The 15,402-nt window shown below is 33.6% G+C and overlaps 1 protein-coding gene across 1 annotated transcript; it reads left to right on the top strand.

Annotated features, from left to right (window-relative positions):
* Positions 1-1,468: 1,468 nt before the first annotated feature.
* On the top strand, positions 1,469-2,288 carry LOC130963192 (uncharacterized). Its single transcript, XM_057889339.1, has 2 exons — positions 1,469-1,509; positions 1,748-2,288. The coding sequence occupies exons 1-2, from the start codon at positions 1,469-1,471 to the stop codon at positions 2,286-2,288; spliced, it is 582 nt and encodes a 193-aa protein (XP_057745322.1).
* The last annotated feature ends 13,114 nt before the right edge of the window (positions 2,289-15,402 follow it).

Raw genomic sequence — 15,402 nt, 5'->3', positions numbered from 1 at the left:
GAGAGAGAAGAATCATAATTTAATTATTAAGAAAAGAGAAAAGAATTAACATTAAATTCTATTTGGGTTAAATTTTTTGTTTTAATTTAAATTTATTTCATTTTTAAATTGATATTAAATTATTATAAAATTATGATAAAAATAAAAATTTAAAAGAATTAAAAAGATATAATACTCTTATTATTTTAAATTTTTTTTATTTAAACAAACATATTCATATTATTTTAAAATTAATACGAATAAATTTATTTAAAATTTTTAAATTTTAAATAAATATATTCATCTTATTTTAAATAAATGTTTTCGTATTATTTTTTTAAAGCGGTTAAACATGGTTTTTAAATATCTCAATAAAAAAGATAGATATATGTAATCTTTCAAATTAATAATATTAGAGTGTATATATAAGTACATAATATCTGAAAAAATTAATAAATCTTACCTAGAAAATATAGTTAGAGATATTTTTTGCTTAAGATAATAAAAATAATACGAATACGTTTATTTTTATTAAATTAAATTATTAATTTAAATTATATCTATCTAAATTTTAAATAAAAAATTTTAAAATTTAAAATTCAAATATGTGAATAAATTAGATAAAAAAAATAAAATATACGAATACGATTCAATTGTACAGAAATAGGAATAAATTTGTCGGTGAACAAATTCATTATTTCAATGAACAAAAGAAGATAATATATTAACTAAACTTTATGAAATAAATTATCATTTAAATAAATAATTAAAATAAATAAAATAAAATTATTAATTAATTAGATTTTATTAACTAATTAAATAACTTATATACTAATAAAGCATATTAAATTTCTTATAATAATTATAATTATCATTTATTAAAAATATATTTTATAAGTTGTAATTAATATATTTGTAGTTTTTTAAAAAAAAGTATTAATTGTTTATTGATTTCATCAGTATGCATTAAATGTTAATCTAAATCAATGCAAAGTAAATTAAATTTTAAATTTTAATAGTATTTTTTTTGTTAAAAGTATATGGAGTTTTAAAACTCCAAACATCAAGAGAGTATTGTAACATCCACCCACTAACAACATTCCTATACTTTGTCCATAGTAAATAACTTTTTGGTGTAAGTAGTATCCATCATAATTCATCATTTAATCTGTAATTATTTATTATAATAATTATTTTTAAATATTATGTCTCAAATTTTTTCTTATATATTTAAAATTTTAAATTTTGTCTCCTTAAAATTAGAATATTTAAATTTAAATTTAAACCAAACAAAATAAAAATAACAAACTAAAATTAAACTCTAACTAAATTAAAATTAAAATAATACTATTAAAATTAATTTTTTCGATTTTAAGACGGATATATATGATTTTTTTTATAATAATAAACATAATTATTTTTGGTTGAGTTTAGAATGTGTTAAAAAATTATTTAATATACAATTTTATAATTTTAGATATGTTAATTAATGTATACAATAACACTGTTGAACATTAGCCTAACAGTCACGTTTGCTTTATGACAAACAATGTTTTCTTTTTCTTTGAGTATAAGGAGATTTTTATTTTGGAAAAGTATATGGAACAAAAGGTTACTAGCAAAAAATTAAACAAAACCACATTAATTTATATTAATAATTAAAATTTAAAAAATTTAAAATTGATTAAGTAAACCTAATTGAAACCTATAAAAATCTTTATCTTTTCTCTCACATTAACCTACCCACCTCTAACAATCACACATACAGACTTCTTCCATTCTCCCCTTCCACCTCGAATTTCGCTTCCGCAAGCTCAAGTCTTTTCCGGCCACCACCCACCACGCTGCTGTCAGAAAATCAACAGGGGTGTGTCTCTTTACCTTCCGATTCTTCGTATAGGAGAAATGGGTTAAAGTCAAAATCTAAATTTGACTCTGTTTCATCTAGTTCTGGTTCTTCCAATGGGTCTGAAGAGAGTTCATTGTCTTCAATGTTCAAACCAGCGAAAAAGGGTAACAATAATAATAACAAGAACAAAGTGAAAGTGAAGAATTCTGGTTCGGCGTCTTCACCTTCTCCTTCGCCACCTCGAAGAGCGGGGTGTTTCTGGTGCTCTCCGAAGAAGGATTCGAAGAAGAAGAGCAAGGAGGTTGATTGGAGTGTTCTTGGTTGGGACAAGGATGATGAGTTGCTTTCGGATTTGGGAAGCTTCTCGAGCAAGAAACAGCTGAAGATTCTTAAGAAGGCATTGAAGGAGGAACAGAAGATTAGCCACATCATCATCACGATGTTGCTCTCTGTGTTTTGAGATATTAGGTGTCGTTTTGATGATTAAAGAGACCGCAAATTACACAATTATAGAAATATAAAAAAAACATTCATTTAGTATGAAAAAAAACATCCTAATACTTAACAAAAGAAATATCCAGTTATATTTTAGCAAAAATAATTAAATATCTATAAAATTTTTAAAAAAAAAATATGAAATTCTTAAAGAAATAGAGACATTCACATTTGGAATATAAAAAAATTCGAAAAATATATAAAAAAGTCTATTTAGTATGAAAAAGAAACATTCTGATATTTAGCAGAAGAAACATCCATATATATTAACTCGTAGAGATTTCGGATTCACCCAAAGATATTTAGCTGATTTTTTGCTAATACCATTTTGGTTTCCTAGCATTGTTCTTTTATTTTATTTGTTTTGTATGTGTAGTTCAAAAAATTTGTTTAACAACCTTGTTTCTGGACTTTACTGTAGAAGAAATGCTATATATTATATTGAGCTGTTCCCAAACCAATACAACAAAAAGAAAATCATTTTTTTCTTATTATTTGTGTTAAAAAAATATTTATGTTAAAAAAATATAAGCACAAATTTGATGAATTTTAGATGTGTACTAAAAGTATTTTATAAGTTATCTTAATATTTTGGATATCTTAAAAAATTATTTATGTAAAAAAGATATAAACACAAATGTGTACCAAAAGTATTTTATGTGTTGTATGTCTTATTATTTTATATGTGTTATTAATAGAGGTGGTAAATAAAAAAATCCGACCTACTCCGTCCTGCCTCACCTAGTGAGGTGGTCATGAATTTCTTTTCCGCCTCGTCTAGCGGCGAGCTGGTGGGCCAAGTCCGTCAATTTTTTTTTTCAACCATTAAATATTAAACAATATATATAATTTCACAACTATTTCAATAAATTTATAATTTCTAAAGACATAAAGAAATTATAATTTTTAAATTCACAAACATTAAAGTCTTTATAATCATAAATATGTAATAAACATAATTATAAACCAAGTTGTTTGAAATAAAATAATAAAATCAATATTGTCCAAAGCAAAACAAATATTGTCCAAAATATATAATTAAACATCTTCAAGTTTATAATCAATCAAACATAAAACATAATTCAAAATATAACTTAGAACATTTTCAATTATCATCTTCATCCTCTTGTAAATTAATAACATTATAGAAATTTGTAAAAAAAGACCCTGGCCAAAAAAATGTCTAGCCCGGAGGGAACGTCCACCCCGTCCCGTCGAAACCCGCCAAAGTCTACGGATTAGACAATGCGGATTAGACGAGCTTTTTAAGTTTGATTGTCTCAAATTTTCAATCCAACCTACCTTTTTGACCGGTTACGCGGACCGGTCCAGTAGGCTACGCGGACCAATCCGATAGGTTTTGACCTATTTGTCACCCCTAATTATGAATATATATATATATAATAAACACAAACAAATTAATCACACGAGAAATACCAATAACGGTTTGAAATGTTAATATAATGTTAAATATCAATTTCTACTAATGTCTATGATAGTACATGTTCTTTGTGAAACTAAGGAATAAAATAATTGAAGTTGCAGATTTTGCGAAAAAAAAATCCTAAATTTTTGTAAATAATAAAAAGAAAAAATAAAAAACTTAAATAAAAAACTAAAACTATACATGAATGATTATTTACTTTGTCAAAAGAATAAAGAATCGCAATTATAAACTACATAATAATAAAGAAAACTAAAATACAATAACGAATATTAGTAGTTACACATAAAAGTAAAATAACGTGAATAGAGTAACTTGAATGACTAATTTTCTAAAAAATGTAAAATATAAAAAATAGTTACTTACCGATGTTAAATATTTGTATTTTTTAAATTTAAATTAAATAAAAATATTAATAATTGTTAAAATTTAAGAAATATAATTAAAAAATTCAAAAATAATATAATAAAATTATTAAATTTAAAGACTGTTCTTGCAAGGATACTGCTATCGAGCTATATGTTGGTTCCTTGTTGATCGAGGTGAGCTCGGCGACCTTGGTTGGGTAGGTTGTATCCTCGTGAACTCGGACTCGAGCATGGTACCTGCAAAAAGGACTCCGACGCCCAAGTCAGTGGAAGAATAAACTAAATAAAGGATATAAGTGATAGTAGGTGTAGTTCGAAGTATGTTGTGTGTTTTTCATTCAAATCCTAGGCCTAGCTTTATAACCTAGTCTGTTTGCTTTGTGGTCGGTTAATTTCTAAGATTTTTGGTTGATAAGGTCCGAGATCGTGGTGATTTGAGTATGAGATTGAGTGGGACGTTCTGAGTCTGAGATCTATGGGGAGTGATGTTTTGGAATAGAGCCGTTACGCTGAGGTATTGTTCGGTTTCGTCCGAGATTATGGAGGTACAGTACACAGCCCCCAAGCTTGACTTGGTGTGGTTGCAGCAAGTTGTGCTTTTTGTTGGGTTTATACCTCGGTGTTTTGAGGTGATATACTGAAGCCCCCCAAGCTCAATGTGCGTTTTGGACTGTAAAAGAAATGGGTTTAAGAAAAATAAAAGTAGATTTAAATTTAAAAAGGTTTTTGCCTTGTAAACTGGGCTGCAATAAATTTACACGCTTAGCTATAATGGAACCAAACCGTTTTGCATTTGGGCGCATAATTGTTGCTATTTCAAATTCCCATTAAAATAGTGGGTTGCAATTAAACCTGTGTCGTTTTCAGAACACAAACTTCAGTTTGCAAAAAGGTTTCGATAAGTTCTCTAGAGACATGTCTTACAGAGGTTAGTTTTCTGTCTTTTGGTCTCTCCTGTTTTGTTTTATTTCTTCCTTCTTGTTAATCTCCGAAAAATGGTCAAAGAGAAGGAGAAGGAAAAGGTGAAGGTTGTTGAAGTAAAAAAGGAGAATCCTTATCATTGGGTTCACGATGACGTGAAGACTCGTGCTTCGTCGTTTTGTGATCCTGAGTCGCTTCGTTTTATAGATGTTCCAAGGTTTGTTAGGAGTGGGTCTAATATCCGTGTTGAGCTGCTCCCTTGTTCTAGCGAGGAAAGGGTTTATGAGAAGCGGGGGGACCGGAGTTACTTCTATATGTATGTCCCCTGTTTGACTGAACTGCATGTGAGGTTTCCATTTTCAGATTTTGAGTGTAGGATTTTGACTCAGTTGAACTGTGCCCCATCACAGTTACATCCGAATTCGTGGGCTTTTCTGCGCGCTTTCGAGGTCTTGATGGTTTTTCGGGATTTTCCCCTTTCACTGAATGTTTTCTTTTCCTTGTTTCAGTTTAAAGGGGTTCGTAAGGGGTTATGGGTTTGTTTAAGTAGTTTCCCTGGTCGTTCCCTCTTCTTGTTATATAAATCCTCTTTTAAAAATTTCAAGTCAATATTCGTCAAGGTTCGGTATTTGGAGTCTATATATCCTTTTTATTTAGATGGCGAGATGATAGAAAAGTTTCCTTTGTTCTGGTGCTCGGAACCTTTACAAATTCTTGAAGTTAATGAGAGAAGTGAGGAAGAGGACTGTCTGTTAGAGTTTCTTATTGAAAATTTTGCTGTGGGAGAATGTTTGTGTATTCCCAATTTATTGAAATTTGAAGCCGAAAATGACGTTAAAGGGCTGGAATTGTACATAGGTAACTCTGTTTTTTTGTGCTTTTGTTTTCTTTAGCTTCGTGTTTGTTGACCTTGTATTGTTTATTTTTTTTATATTGTAGGTAGCAGGTTGCCGAATCTGAATGTCGCCAAGTTCCAAGCGTATTTGAAGAAGAAGGGTGAGAAATGTGTCAGTGTTTTTGGTGCTGTGATATGCTTTCAACGTTATTTAGAAATATGTATAGCTAGGATGAAAGCGATATTGATTGATGCAATTTTGAACTTCTTGATATATAAGGTGGTCGGCCTCGTTAAAACCTGTCCGAGTAAAACCCTTCTTAGGGAAAAACCTCATGATCAGGAAAAAGAGTACCTGGCCAGCTCATACTTACATCGAAAATTCAACTATAGTAAATTTTTAGGAATGAAATATTTCAAGTGTTGGGGATGGGCATTCCTTCTAATGTCTCTAGGCAGTATGCTCCTTTTCCGATGACTTTAGAGATTCGGAAAGGGCTTTCCCAATTGGCGGCCAGCTTCCCATGTCCTGGTGGTTTTTGGACTTCCTCCATTTGTCGCAGGACCAAGTCTCCTTCTCGGAGTGTTCTCGGTCTTACTCGTTTATTATACTGTTTCCTTATTGTTTCTTGCGTTGCTTGATGTCTTAGTTCGGCCAGGCTTCATTCCTCATGTATTAGGTCGAGCTTGGTCGATTTGTTATCTGAGTTGTCTTGTTCATTGAAGTACTCGGTTCGACTCGATCCTTTGCTAATTTTGATTGGTATCATGCAGTCTGCACCATATACCAGTCGGAATGGGCTTTCATTTGTTGTTGTGTGAGGTGTTGTGTTATAGCTCCACAATACCTATGGTATGAGCTCGGCCCATTATCCTTTAGCATCTGTTAACTTCTATTTCAATGCTTGCAAGATGACTTTGTTAGCTGCTTCTGTGAGCCCATTGGTTTGTGGGTGTTCGACAGAGGAAAATGGTGTTTAATATGCAGGTCTGTGAGATATGATGCAATTTTTTATCTATGAATTGTCTGCCATTATCAGATACAATTTCTCTAGGTAAATCAAATCTGCATATGATTGACTTCCAAATAAAACTTTGTACCTTTTCGGCTGTGATTTTTGCGAGAGGCTGTGCTTCTACCCATTTTGTGAAATAATCGATAGTTACTAATAGGAATTTTACCTGTCCTGTTGAAATTGGGAATGGTCCGAGTATATTCATCCCCCATTTGTGAAATGGCCAGCTGACGTTTGATGTATGTAAGAGTTCGGCCGGATTGTTGATAAGCGGTGCACATCTGTGACACGCGTCGCAACGTTATACCTTGTTTTTGCAATCTTTTCTCAACGTAGGCCAAAAGTAGCCTGCTCGGAGTATTCTCGTAGCTAGGCTCCTACTTCCAGTGTGGTTTTTGCAGATTCCATCATGTAGCTCGTTCATGGTGGTTTCTGCTTCTGCTGGTCCAAGACATTTCAGAAGAGGTCAGGAGATACCTCGTTTGTATAGGTCGACTCCCAATAAAGTGTATTGGATTGCCTTGTACTGAACGTCCTTGGGTTTTCACCTTCTGGTATCTCTCCGCTTTTCAAGTAGGTAATGAATGTTTTTCGCCAATCTTCATCTTCCTGTGAGATGCTAAAAACAGATTTTGTATCTAAACTTGGTTCTGTTAGTGTAACATGGTAGAGCTTATCTATTTGATCAGTTATCATATGTGTGGCTAATTTTGATAAAATGTCAGCTCTATAGTTTTAATCTCTAGGTATATGTAGTATTTCAAAATTTTGAAAAGATTTCATTAGGGTTTTGACCGAGTTTAAATATTTTTCTAAAAGTGTATCTTGTACCTAAAATTGGCCGTTTACTTGTTGTACAACGAGTAGTGAGTCGCAGTGTACCGTTAGGTTGGAGATCCCTACTTCCTTGGCCAATCTCAAGCCTGCTAGTAAGGCCTTATATTTGGACTACTTGTTTGTTGCTTGAAACAGGAATTTGATTGACTGTTCGGCTTGGACTCCTTCGTCGTCCTTTAGGAGGATTCCTGTCCCACACCTATTTTCATTTGATGCTCCGTCGACATATAATTCCCATGTTTTGAGATGTTCTTCTTTGTTTGTGAATTCTGTTATGAAGTCGGCTAATGCCTGAGCTTTGGGTGATCCTCGTGACTGATACGATATGTCAAAATCAAAGAGCTCAATTGCCCATTTTGTCATTCACCCTGCTAAGTCTGGTTTTGATAATATTTGTCGCAGGGGATGACCTGTCCGAACTATGATCGGATGTGTCTCGAAATAATACCTCAGGCGCCGAGCAGTAATTACTAAGCCAAATGCCAGCTTTTCTATTATTGGGTACCTCAGCTCAACATCCTGTAAGACTTTGCTTACAAAATGCACTGGATGATGCTCTTTCCCTACTTCTGTTACAAGAACAGAACTAATAGTATTAGTGAAAATTGAAAGAAGTAAAAATAGTGGTTTACCTTGTTCTGGCCTCTTGAGTATAGGTGGTGATCCTAGGATTTGTTTGAATTCTACAAATGCTTTTTCGCATTCTTCTGTCCAGGTGAATTATTCTGATTTTTTCATGGTTTTGAAAAAATGGTAGGATCTTGCTGCTGCAGCTGGCAAGAATCTCGATAAGGCTGCTAGGCAACCTGTGAGTCGTTGTACTTCTTTGATTGACTTTGGTGACTGCATGTTTAAGACTGCCTAACACTTGTCCGGATTTACCTCTATACCTCGGTTTGTCAACAGAAATCCGAGAAATTTGCCTTTCTGTACGCCGAACGCGCACTTTTTCGAGCTTAGTCTCATGTTGTAAGCTCGGATTTGTTGGAAAATTTCCTGTAAGTCGGCTTCATGTTGTTTTTCAGAGCTAGACTTGATGACCATGTCATCGACGTATATCTCGATATTTTTTTCCGATTTGATTTTTAAATATTCTATCCATCATTCTCTGGTAGGTTGTCCCTGCATTCTTTAGGCCGAAAGGCATTACCTTGTAGCAAAAGTTACCTTGATCGGTTACGAAAGCCGTCTTATCTTCGTCTTCTAGGTGCATTTGTATCTGGTTGTACCCAGAGTAGGCATCCATGAAACTCAGTACTTTGTAGCTAGAGGTGTCGTCTACTAGTCTATCGATGTTCGGCAATGGATAGGAGTCTTTTGGGCAAGCCTTGTTGAGATATGTGAAGTCAACGCACATCCTCTATTTTCCCGAGCTTTTTCTGACCATAACTACATTTGCTAGCCATGAAGCAAATCGAATTTCTCGGACGAACCCTGCATCGAGTAGTTTCTGTGTCTTTTCCACTGCTGCAGTCCTTTTTTCGGTGCCTAGGCTACGTTTATTTTGTCTTATAGGTCAAACATTGGGGTTTACCACTAGCTCGTGGCATATGAAATTTGGGTCAATCCCGGGCATGTCAGCAGGGGTCCAAGCAAAGAGGTCGGCGTTGGCTCTTATTATGTCTTCCAGATGCTGTTGTTTTTCCGCAGAAAAAGCGGGAACCGATGTTAGTATATCGATTTGTTTCTCCTAGTTTTACCTTTTGCATTTCATCTGTTGGGGAGGGACGACTATTGTTGTCCCTGGGGTCCATTTCAGCAAGGTTTGGAATGCTTTCCGAGTTGTATACAGAATTGATCCTCGGGATTTGTTCTTGTGTGATTTTCTATAAACTTGCGTTGTAGCATTGTCTAGCTTCTTTGTGATCTGCGTGAACCGTTGCCACTTTGTTATAGCAAAGGAAACTTGACACACAGGTGTATAGTGGAGACTATGGCCCTGACAGTAAAGAATCGTTGTCGGTCTAGATTTTCTTCTTATAGAAAAGAATTACTTCGTTGTAAGTATAGCTCCAAACCAACAAACAACTCTCACATCAAATTAAATATAGTTTTGTCACGAGTACAAACCCCAAATGAAAATTAACCGAAGTATTTAAACCTCGGATCATCTCACAAGGAATTGAATGAAGTGAATGATTATTGGCTATGGAGGGACAAGGGGGGTTTGATTTATAAAGGGTCAAAAAAATAAATGGACAAGAATTTAAATGACAAGAAAAGTAAATCAAGCGAGCAATTAAAGAAATCAATTAATAAAGAGAGACATCCATGGCAAGGGTTGAGAATATAGGCTTTCTATCCTAGTCATGCAATGATTAATTCATCCTATTTTGTCAACTCCAAAAAATGGAAGAAGGTATCATGTCATCTTCACATATGGAGAACGTCAAACAAGACTAATCAACCATACCACAATAATAACAAGAATTTATCTTATTACGTCATTTCGGACGATAGAAGAAGGTATCATATTATCCTCACACTCCGAGAAAGTCTAATAAGACTAGCTAATCTCAATCCGAGAAGAGTTAAGGGACGGATTCCCCAAAATGATATTTGTATGGGCTAACACAATCTACTACCAAGAACTGAATATCTAGTGTTTTGTAATTTGGTGGTTCTCCCAATGTTGTTCTTAACCACACATAATTTGATATGGGGACTCTTTCACCCGAGAATCTTGCCAATTCCCCTTCTGATGGTTGTAATGCTTTATCACTCAGCTGCATCTTTTTGAATGTAGAGTAGAATAAAACGTCAGCATTGCTTCCTGGGTCGAGCAGGACCTTTTTTATCGTTAACTCCCCCATGTGCACCGAAATTACCACTGGGTCGTCCAAGTTTGGTGTTTGTGATTTGTAGTAATTATATTTGAAACTAATAAGGGTGGTGGAGATTGGGACGGGCAGGTTTTGGTGAGACCCCTCCATCGTCATCATCGCCTGATAACTTCATTTCCTGGCTGTGCTGGTAATTCCTCCTCCTGCGAAACCCCCCCGATATGTAGTTTATGACTCCTTTGGAAGCAGAGGTCTCTACTAGGTCGCACCAAGTTCCTTCTTCTTTGTGCTTGGATGTGAATTTAGGCTTGTGTAAGTCTACGGCTGCCTCCTTGCGATTCCTGGAGCTGATGTATTTGTTTAGTAGTCCCTACCTTGCTAATATCTCCAGTAGGTCCTTGGCCACTACGCATTCATCAGTGGTATGGCCGAACTTTTGGTGGAACGCGTAATGTTTGCTTTTGTCCACGTATTTCTGATCCTGGTATGTTCCCGCCTTGACTGGTGGCTTTATGAGTCTATTGTGCAGTATTTCTTTGATGATGTATTCTCTTCTTGTGTTAAACCTGGTATAAGAATCAAATTTTGGTGTTAGTTTAAAAGTTTTTTGGGATCCTTGTGATGGGACCTGCTCGGCCTGTCATCTTCCTTCCAAGATGATGGTCTTTCTTTTCTTCGTGTTTCACACAAATCTTCTATCTCAATTTGTCCCGTGGCCTTGTCTCGGAATTCTTCCAGTGTTTTTGGCTTTGCTACAGCTATAGCTTCCTGAAATTTCTCGGGTCGAAGGCCGCTTTTAATCGCGTGTAGCTGTACTTCTGGGTTGAGGTTGGGGATTTCCATGGCCGCTGTGGTGAAACGAGTCATGCAATCCTTCAGGCTCTCATGCAGCCCTTGCTTAATTATGCTGAGGTAATCCGAGTCCCTCACATAGATTTTAGATGCTGCAAAATGATTGAGAAATATCTTGGCAAACTTATCAAAGCTAGTTAGAGACCCTGCATGCAAATTGAAAAACCATAATAAGGCAGCTTCATCTAAAAAAGTAGGAAAGGATCGGCATAAAATAGGATCGGAGTCACTGTTGAGGAACATCATAGACTCGAATTTTGTGACATGAACTTTAGGATCTCCGACTCCCTTATATGGTGCTAGGGTCATCAGGAGCGCAAAGTTCATGGGCATTTTGAAATTCATTATCTCCTCAGAAAACAGATTGGCTCGTTATCTCCCAGTTTTTGGGGGGTCTCCCCTGTCTTTGCATTAGACTCTGACTGATGCTCTTCATGTTGATCAGCGTTTGTCTTTTTGCTGTCCGTTTTCTGATCTCCATTATTTTGCATTGGCGCTAACAGTTCGTCCATCCGCTGATTTTCCGCTAGGAGGGCGGCGTTGGCAGCCATGAGGTCAGTGTTAGTCCGGGAGGGTTGCTGAGTCTCCGAATGATCAGTCATAGTGTCCCTCCTGCAAAGAAAAACAGATACAAAATGGACGCAGATGAATTATAAGGATTAAAATAATTGTGGGTGAAATTAAACTGTTCGGGCCCCACGGTGGGCGCCAAATGTTCTTGCAAGGATATTGCTGCTAAGCTATACGTCGGTTTCTTGTTGATCGAGGTGAGCTCGGCGACCTTGGTTTGGTAAGTTGTATCCTCGTGAACTCGGACCCAAGCGTGGTACCTGCAAAAAGGATTCCGACGCCCAAGTCAGTGGAAGAATAAACTAAATAAAGGATATAAGTGATAGTAGGTGTAGTTCGAAGTATGTTGTGTGTTTTTCATTCAAATCCTAGGCCTGACTTTATAACCTAGTCTGTTTGCTTTGTGGTCGGTTAATTTCCGAGATTTTTGGTTGATAAGGTCCGAAATCGTGGTGATTTGAGTCTGAAATTGAGTTGGACGTTCTGAGTCTGAGATCTGCAGAGAATGATGTATTGGAATAGAACCGTTACGTCGAGATATTGTTCAATTTCGTCCGAAATTATGGAAGTACGGTACAAAGACTAATTAAAAAATAAATTTTAAAAGACAATATTATTTTCCATATTCTTTGTAAATAAAAGTGAAAGAAGCGTAAGCATTTTTTTGTACGGGAGCGACTCACGGACAGTTGCTACGTCCTCTTCTAAGGATAATAATTAGATGGAGAAAATGATGTCCTTGTATTGGCATGATATTGATTAATTAATTAATGTAATCAAAGTTGTAATATGAAAAAATCGGTTGGTTTATAGTTTTCGATTTTAAGTGTTAATTTATCATTTAAAAAAATGCTAAAACAACAAAAAATTTCCCATTATATAGTCCAGGTAATTTCTATTAGATATATTTTTGTTTGCCAATAAGAATCCCACAACTCTCGTCTAAAAAGGTGTAATATATCTACTTGGTTCACTTCAAACCGAAAATTATAAGTCGATCGATTTTTCTAATATTTACAACTTTGATTATATTAATTAATTAATACATCCCAACACGCGTACATTAATTCCTCCATTTATGTTGTCGTCCTTAGAAAAAAAAAACGTTTTTAGCGACTGTATGTGAGTTATTCTCCTTTTTTTCCTCATAAAATTAAGTTAACAACAAATTTTATTATCTTTAATTTGTTATTTTATGTTAATTAACTTATCAAACTTACTCTAGCTCCAGTAATAACCTCTATGAAAGCTTCCACACTTTTTTATGAGATCTAAAAATTATGAACAAAATTGTTTCTGATAAGAAGGTAGATTTGGACATATAAAAATAAAAAATATATATTTTAAAAAGTGTTTCGTCTGATTTTAGTTTTTAGACCTTATCAAGAGGTATCGACTAAATTTGTATTAATAATCTCAATTCGAATAGTAGATATAACTCTTTTTTATAGATTATTTTTAGAATTTAGAGATCATACTCAATAAAAATATAAACAATAATAATTATAGAAGACAAAGAGTAAGAAATAATAAATACAAAAATATAAAGAATTAAAAATTATTGTATTAAAATATGTAGGATTTGACCAGTGCTGAATGAAAATGATAGAATTTAAATAACAAAAAGAAAAGCCATAATTGAAATTACTAAAAAGAAAAAAGATAGAGTATCCCATTACTTATATGAATTTGTGACTTGCGTTTCTGGACGTTAATGTGACTAAAAATTTTAGAGTGAATAAGTGTGTGAATGCATAGAAGTTCCTCTAATTTATTGTGTGAAACCTTTAGAAGACTTGAAGTAACAATATTCTGCAATAAGTAATATGTACAAAGAGACACAAATTTGAACGAAAAATAAAATCTTCTATTGTGACTCCTCATTCCCCTTTACAATAGATGTAGAAGACTTTTTATAGGCAACCAAATAAACCAAACCACACAATATACATACTCAAGATTCTAAACTTAAATTACTACTAATAGAATTATAATTACCACTTTATCTATTATCACTTACTGACCTTTTTTGTAACTTATCTTATCATTTACACCCCTTCTCAAACTCTTGACTTCCAAAAGTTTGAGTCTGAGTTTGTTTCTAAAATTATGAAAGAGTGCCAAGGAAACTGGCTTAGTTAAAAGATCAGCAACTTGCAACACTACTGGGATGTGAACCACAACTAGCTGCTTCTTTTTTACTTTGTCTCGAACAAAATGAAGGTCCACTTCAAAATGCTTGGAACGGCTATGAAGAATCGGATTAGCCGCCAACAACACAGCACTCAAGTTATCGCAAAAGATGGTTGGTAGGACTGAAGAAGAGATCTTAAGATTTTTGAACATATTTTCGATCCAAGTAATATTAGCCGCTGAATCTGCCAAACACCTGAATTCCGCTGCATCTGCCAAACACATGTAAAAGTACTTATTTTAAAGTTGTAGCGTTTGGATAAATAACTCAAAAAATAATATTTTTTTACAGAAGAGAATGAATATTAAAATAACGATGATAACAAATACTTTCCAATATTGAATGTTGATTTTACATAACCTAATCACTAATATTGTGTATGATATGGTAGGTTAAAATAAAAAATAAATATAAAATGTGTGGATATATTTTGTTGCTGTTTTTTATTTTTTTTACTCCTATTAGAACTCTCTTCTCTTTTATTGAGGTCAAGAACTTGTTATAATTAACTATGAAAATAATAGCAAGCTATAAAATCAGATATGAAAAAAAATAAAATTAAAACTGAAATTTCATACCATAGTTAAATACAAATTTAATAATAAAAAATAGAATGATAAAATGATAAAAAAAAATACTTAGAAGGAATATATATAGTAGGTATTTCAAATGCAATATTGTGTGAAAATTGTGATGGAGGATCAATACTTCCATCAGATGAATCATTCCGTGAAAATGGTGAGGTTTAGAACATTGCGTGAGAATGATGGTGCAATTATGGTGGAAGGCCAGTGCTTCTAGCAGACCTTGCGTAAAAATGGTGATGAAGGGTCAGTATTTTTCACAAAGTGAAGAAGGAAAGTAGATTTTTTTTGTTTTGAAATTAAATTTTTTTAAGTAAGTGGTAGAATGACTTATCGAGAAGTAGAGAAGTCATATATTTCTACTTTTTCAAAAAGCTGCAAATTAACTTTTTGAAAAGTTAAAAGTTTTTTTAAAAATTGTGCCAAACACACAGATTGTGACTTTTCATAATCCAAAAGTAAAAAAAAGTAGCTTCTACTACTTCCCAAACGGGCTCTAAGTAGTTTCTAGACTTCTTTTTCATTTGTTTTCTTAGTTTTTAAATCAAATTCTTATATTTTTAGTAAAATTTTAATAACTAATGATATGTTTGGAGTTGTGTCAGAATAATTGTGTTTTCAGGATATAATTAAGCAAATCAGGGTAAAATCAACAAGAAGACTCTTCCGAGATAA

The sequence above is a fragment of the Arachis stenosperma genome, chromosome 2, assembly GCF_014773155.1.
Source record: "Arachis stenosperma cultivar V10309 chromosome 2, arast.V10309.gnm1.PFL2, whole genome shotgun sequence".
Taxonomy (NCBI): domain Eukaryota; kingdom Viridiplantae; phylum Streptophyta; class Magnoliopsida; order Fabales; family Fabaceae; genus Arachis; species Arachis stenosperma.
Note: the sequence above shows the minus strand (reverse complement) of the source record. Positions and strands in the feature narration are given on the sequence as shown.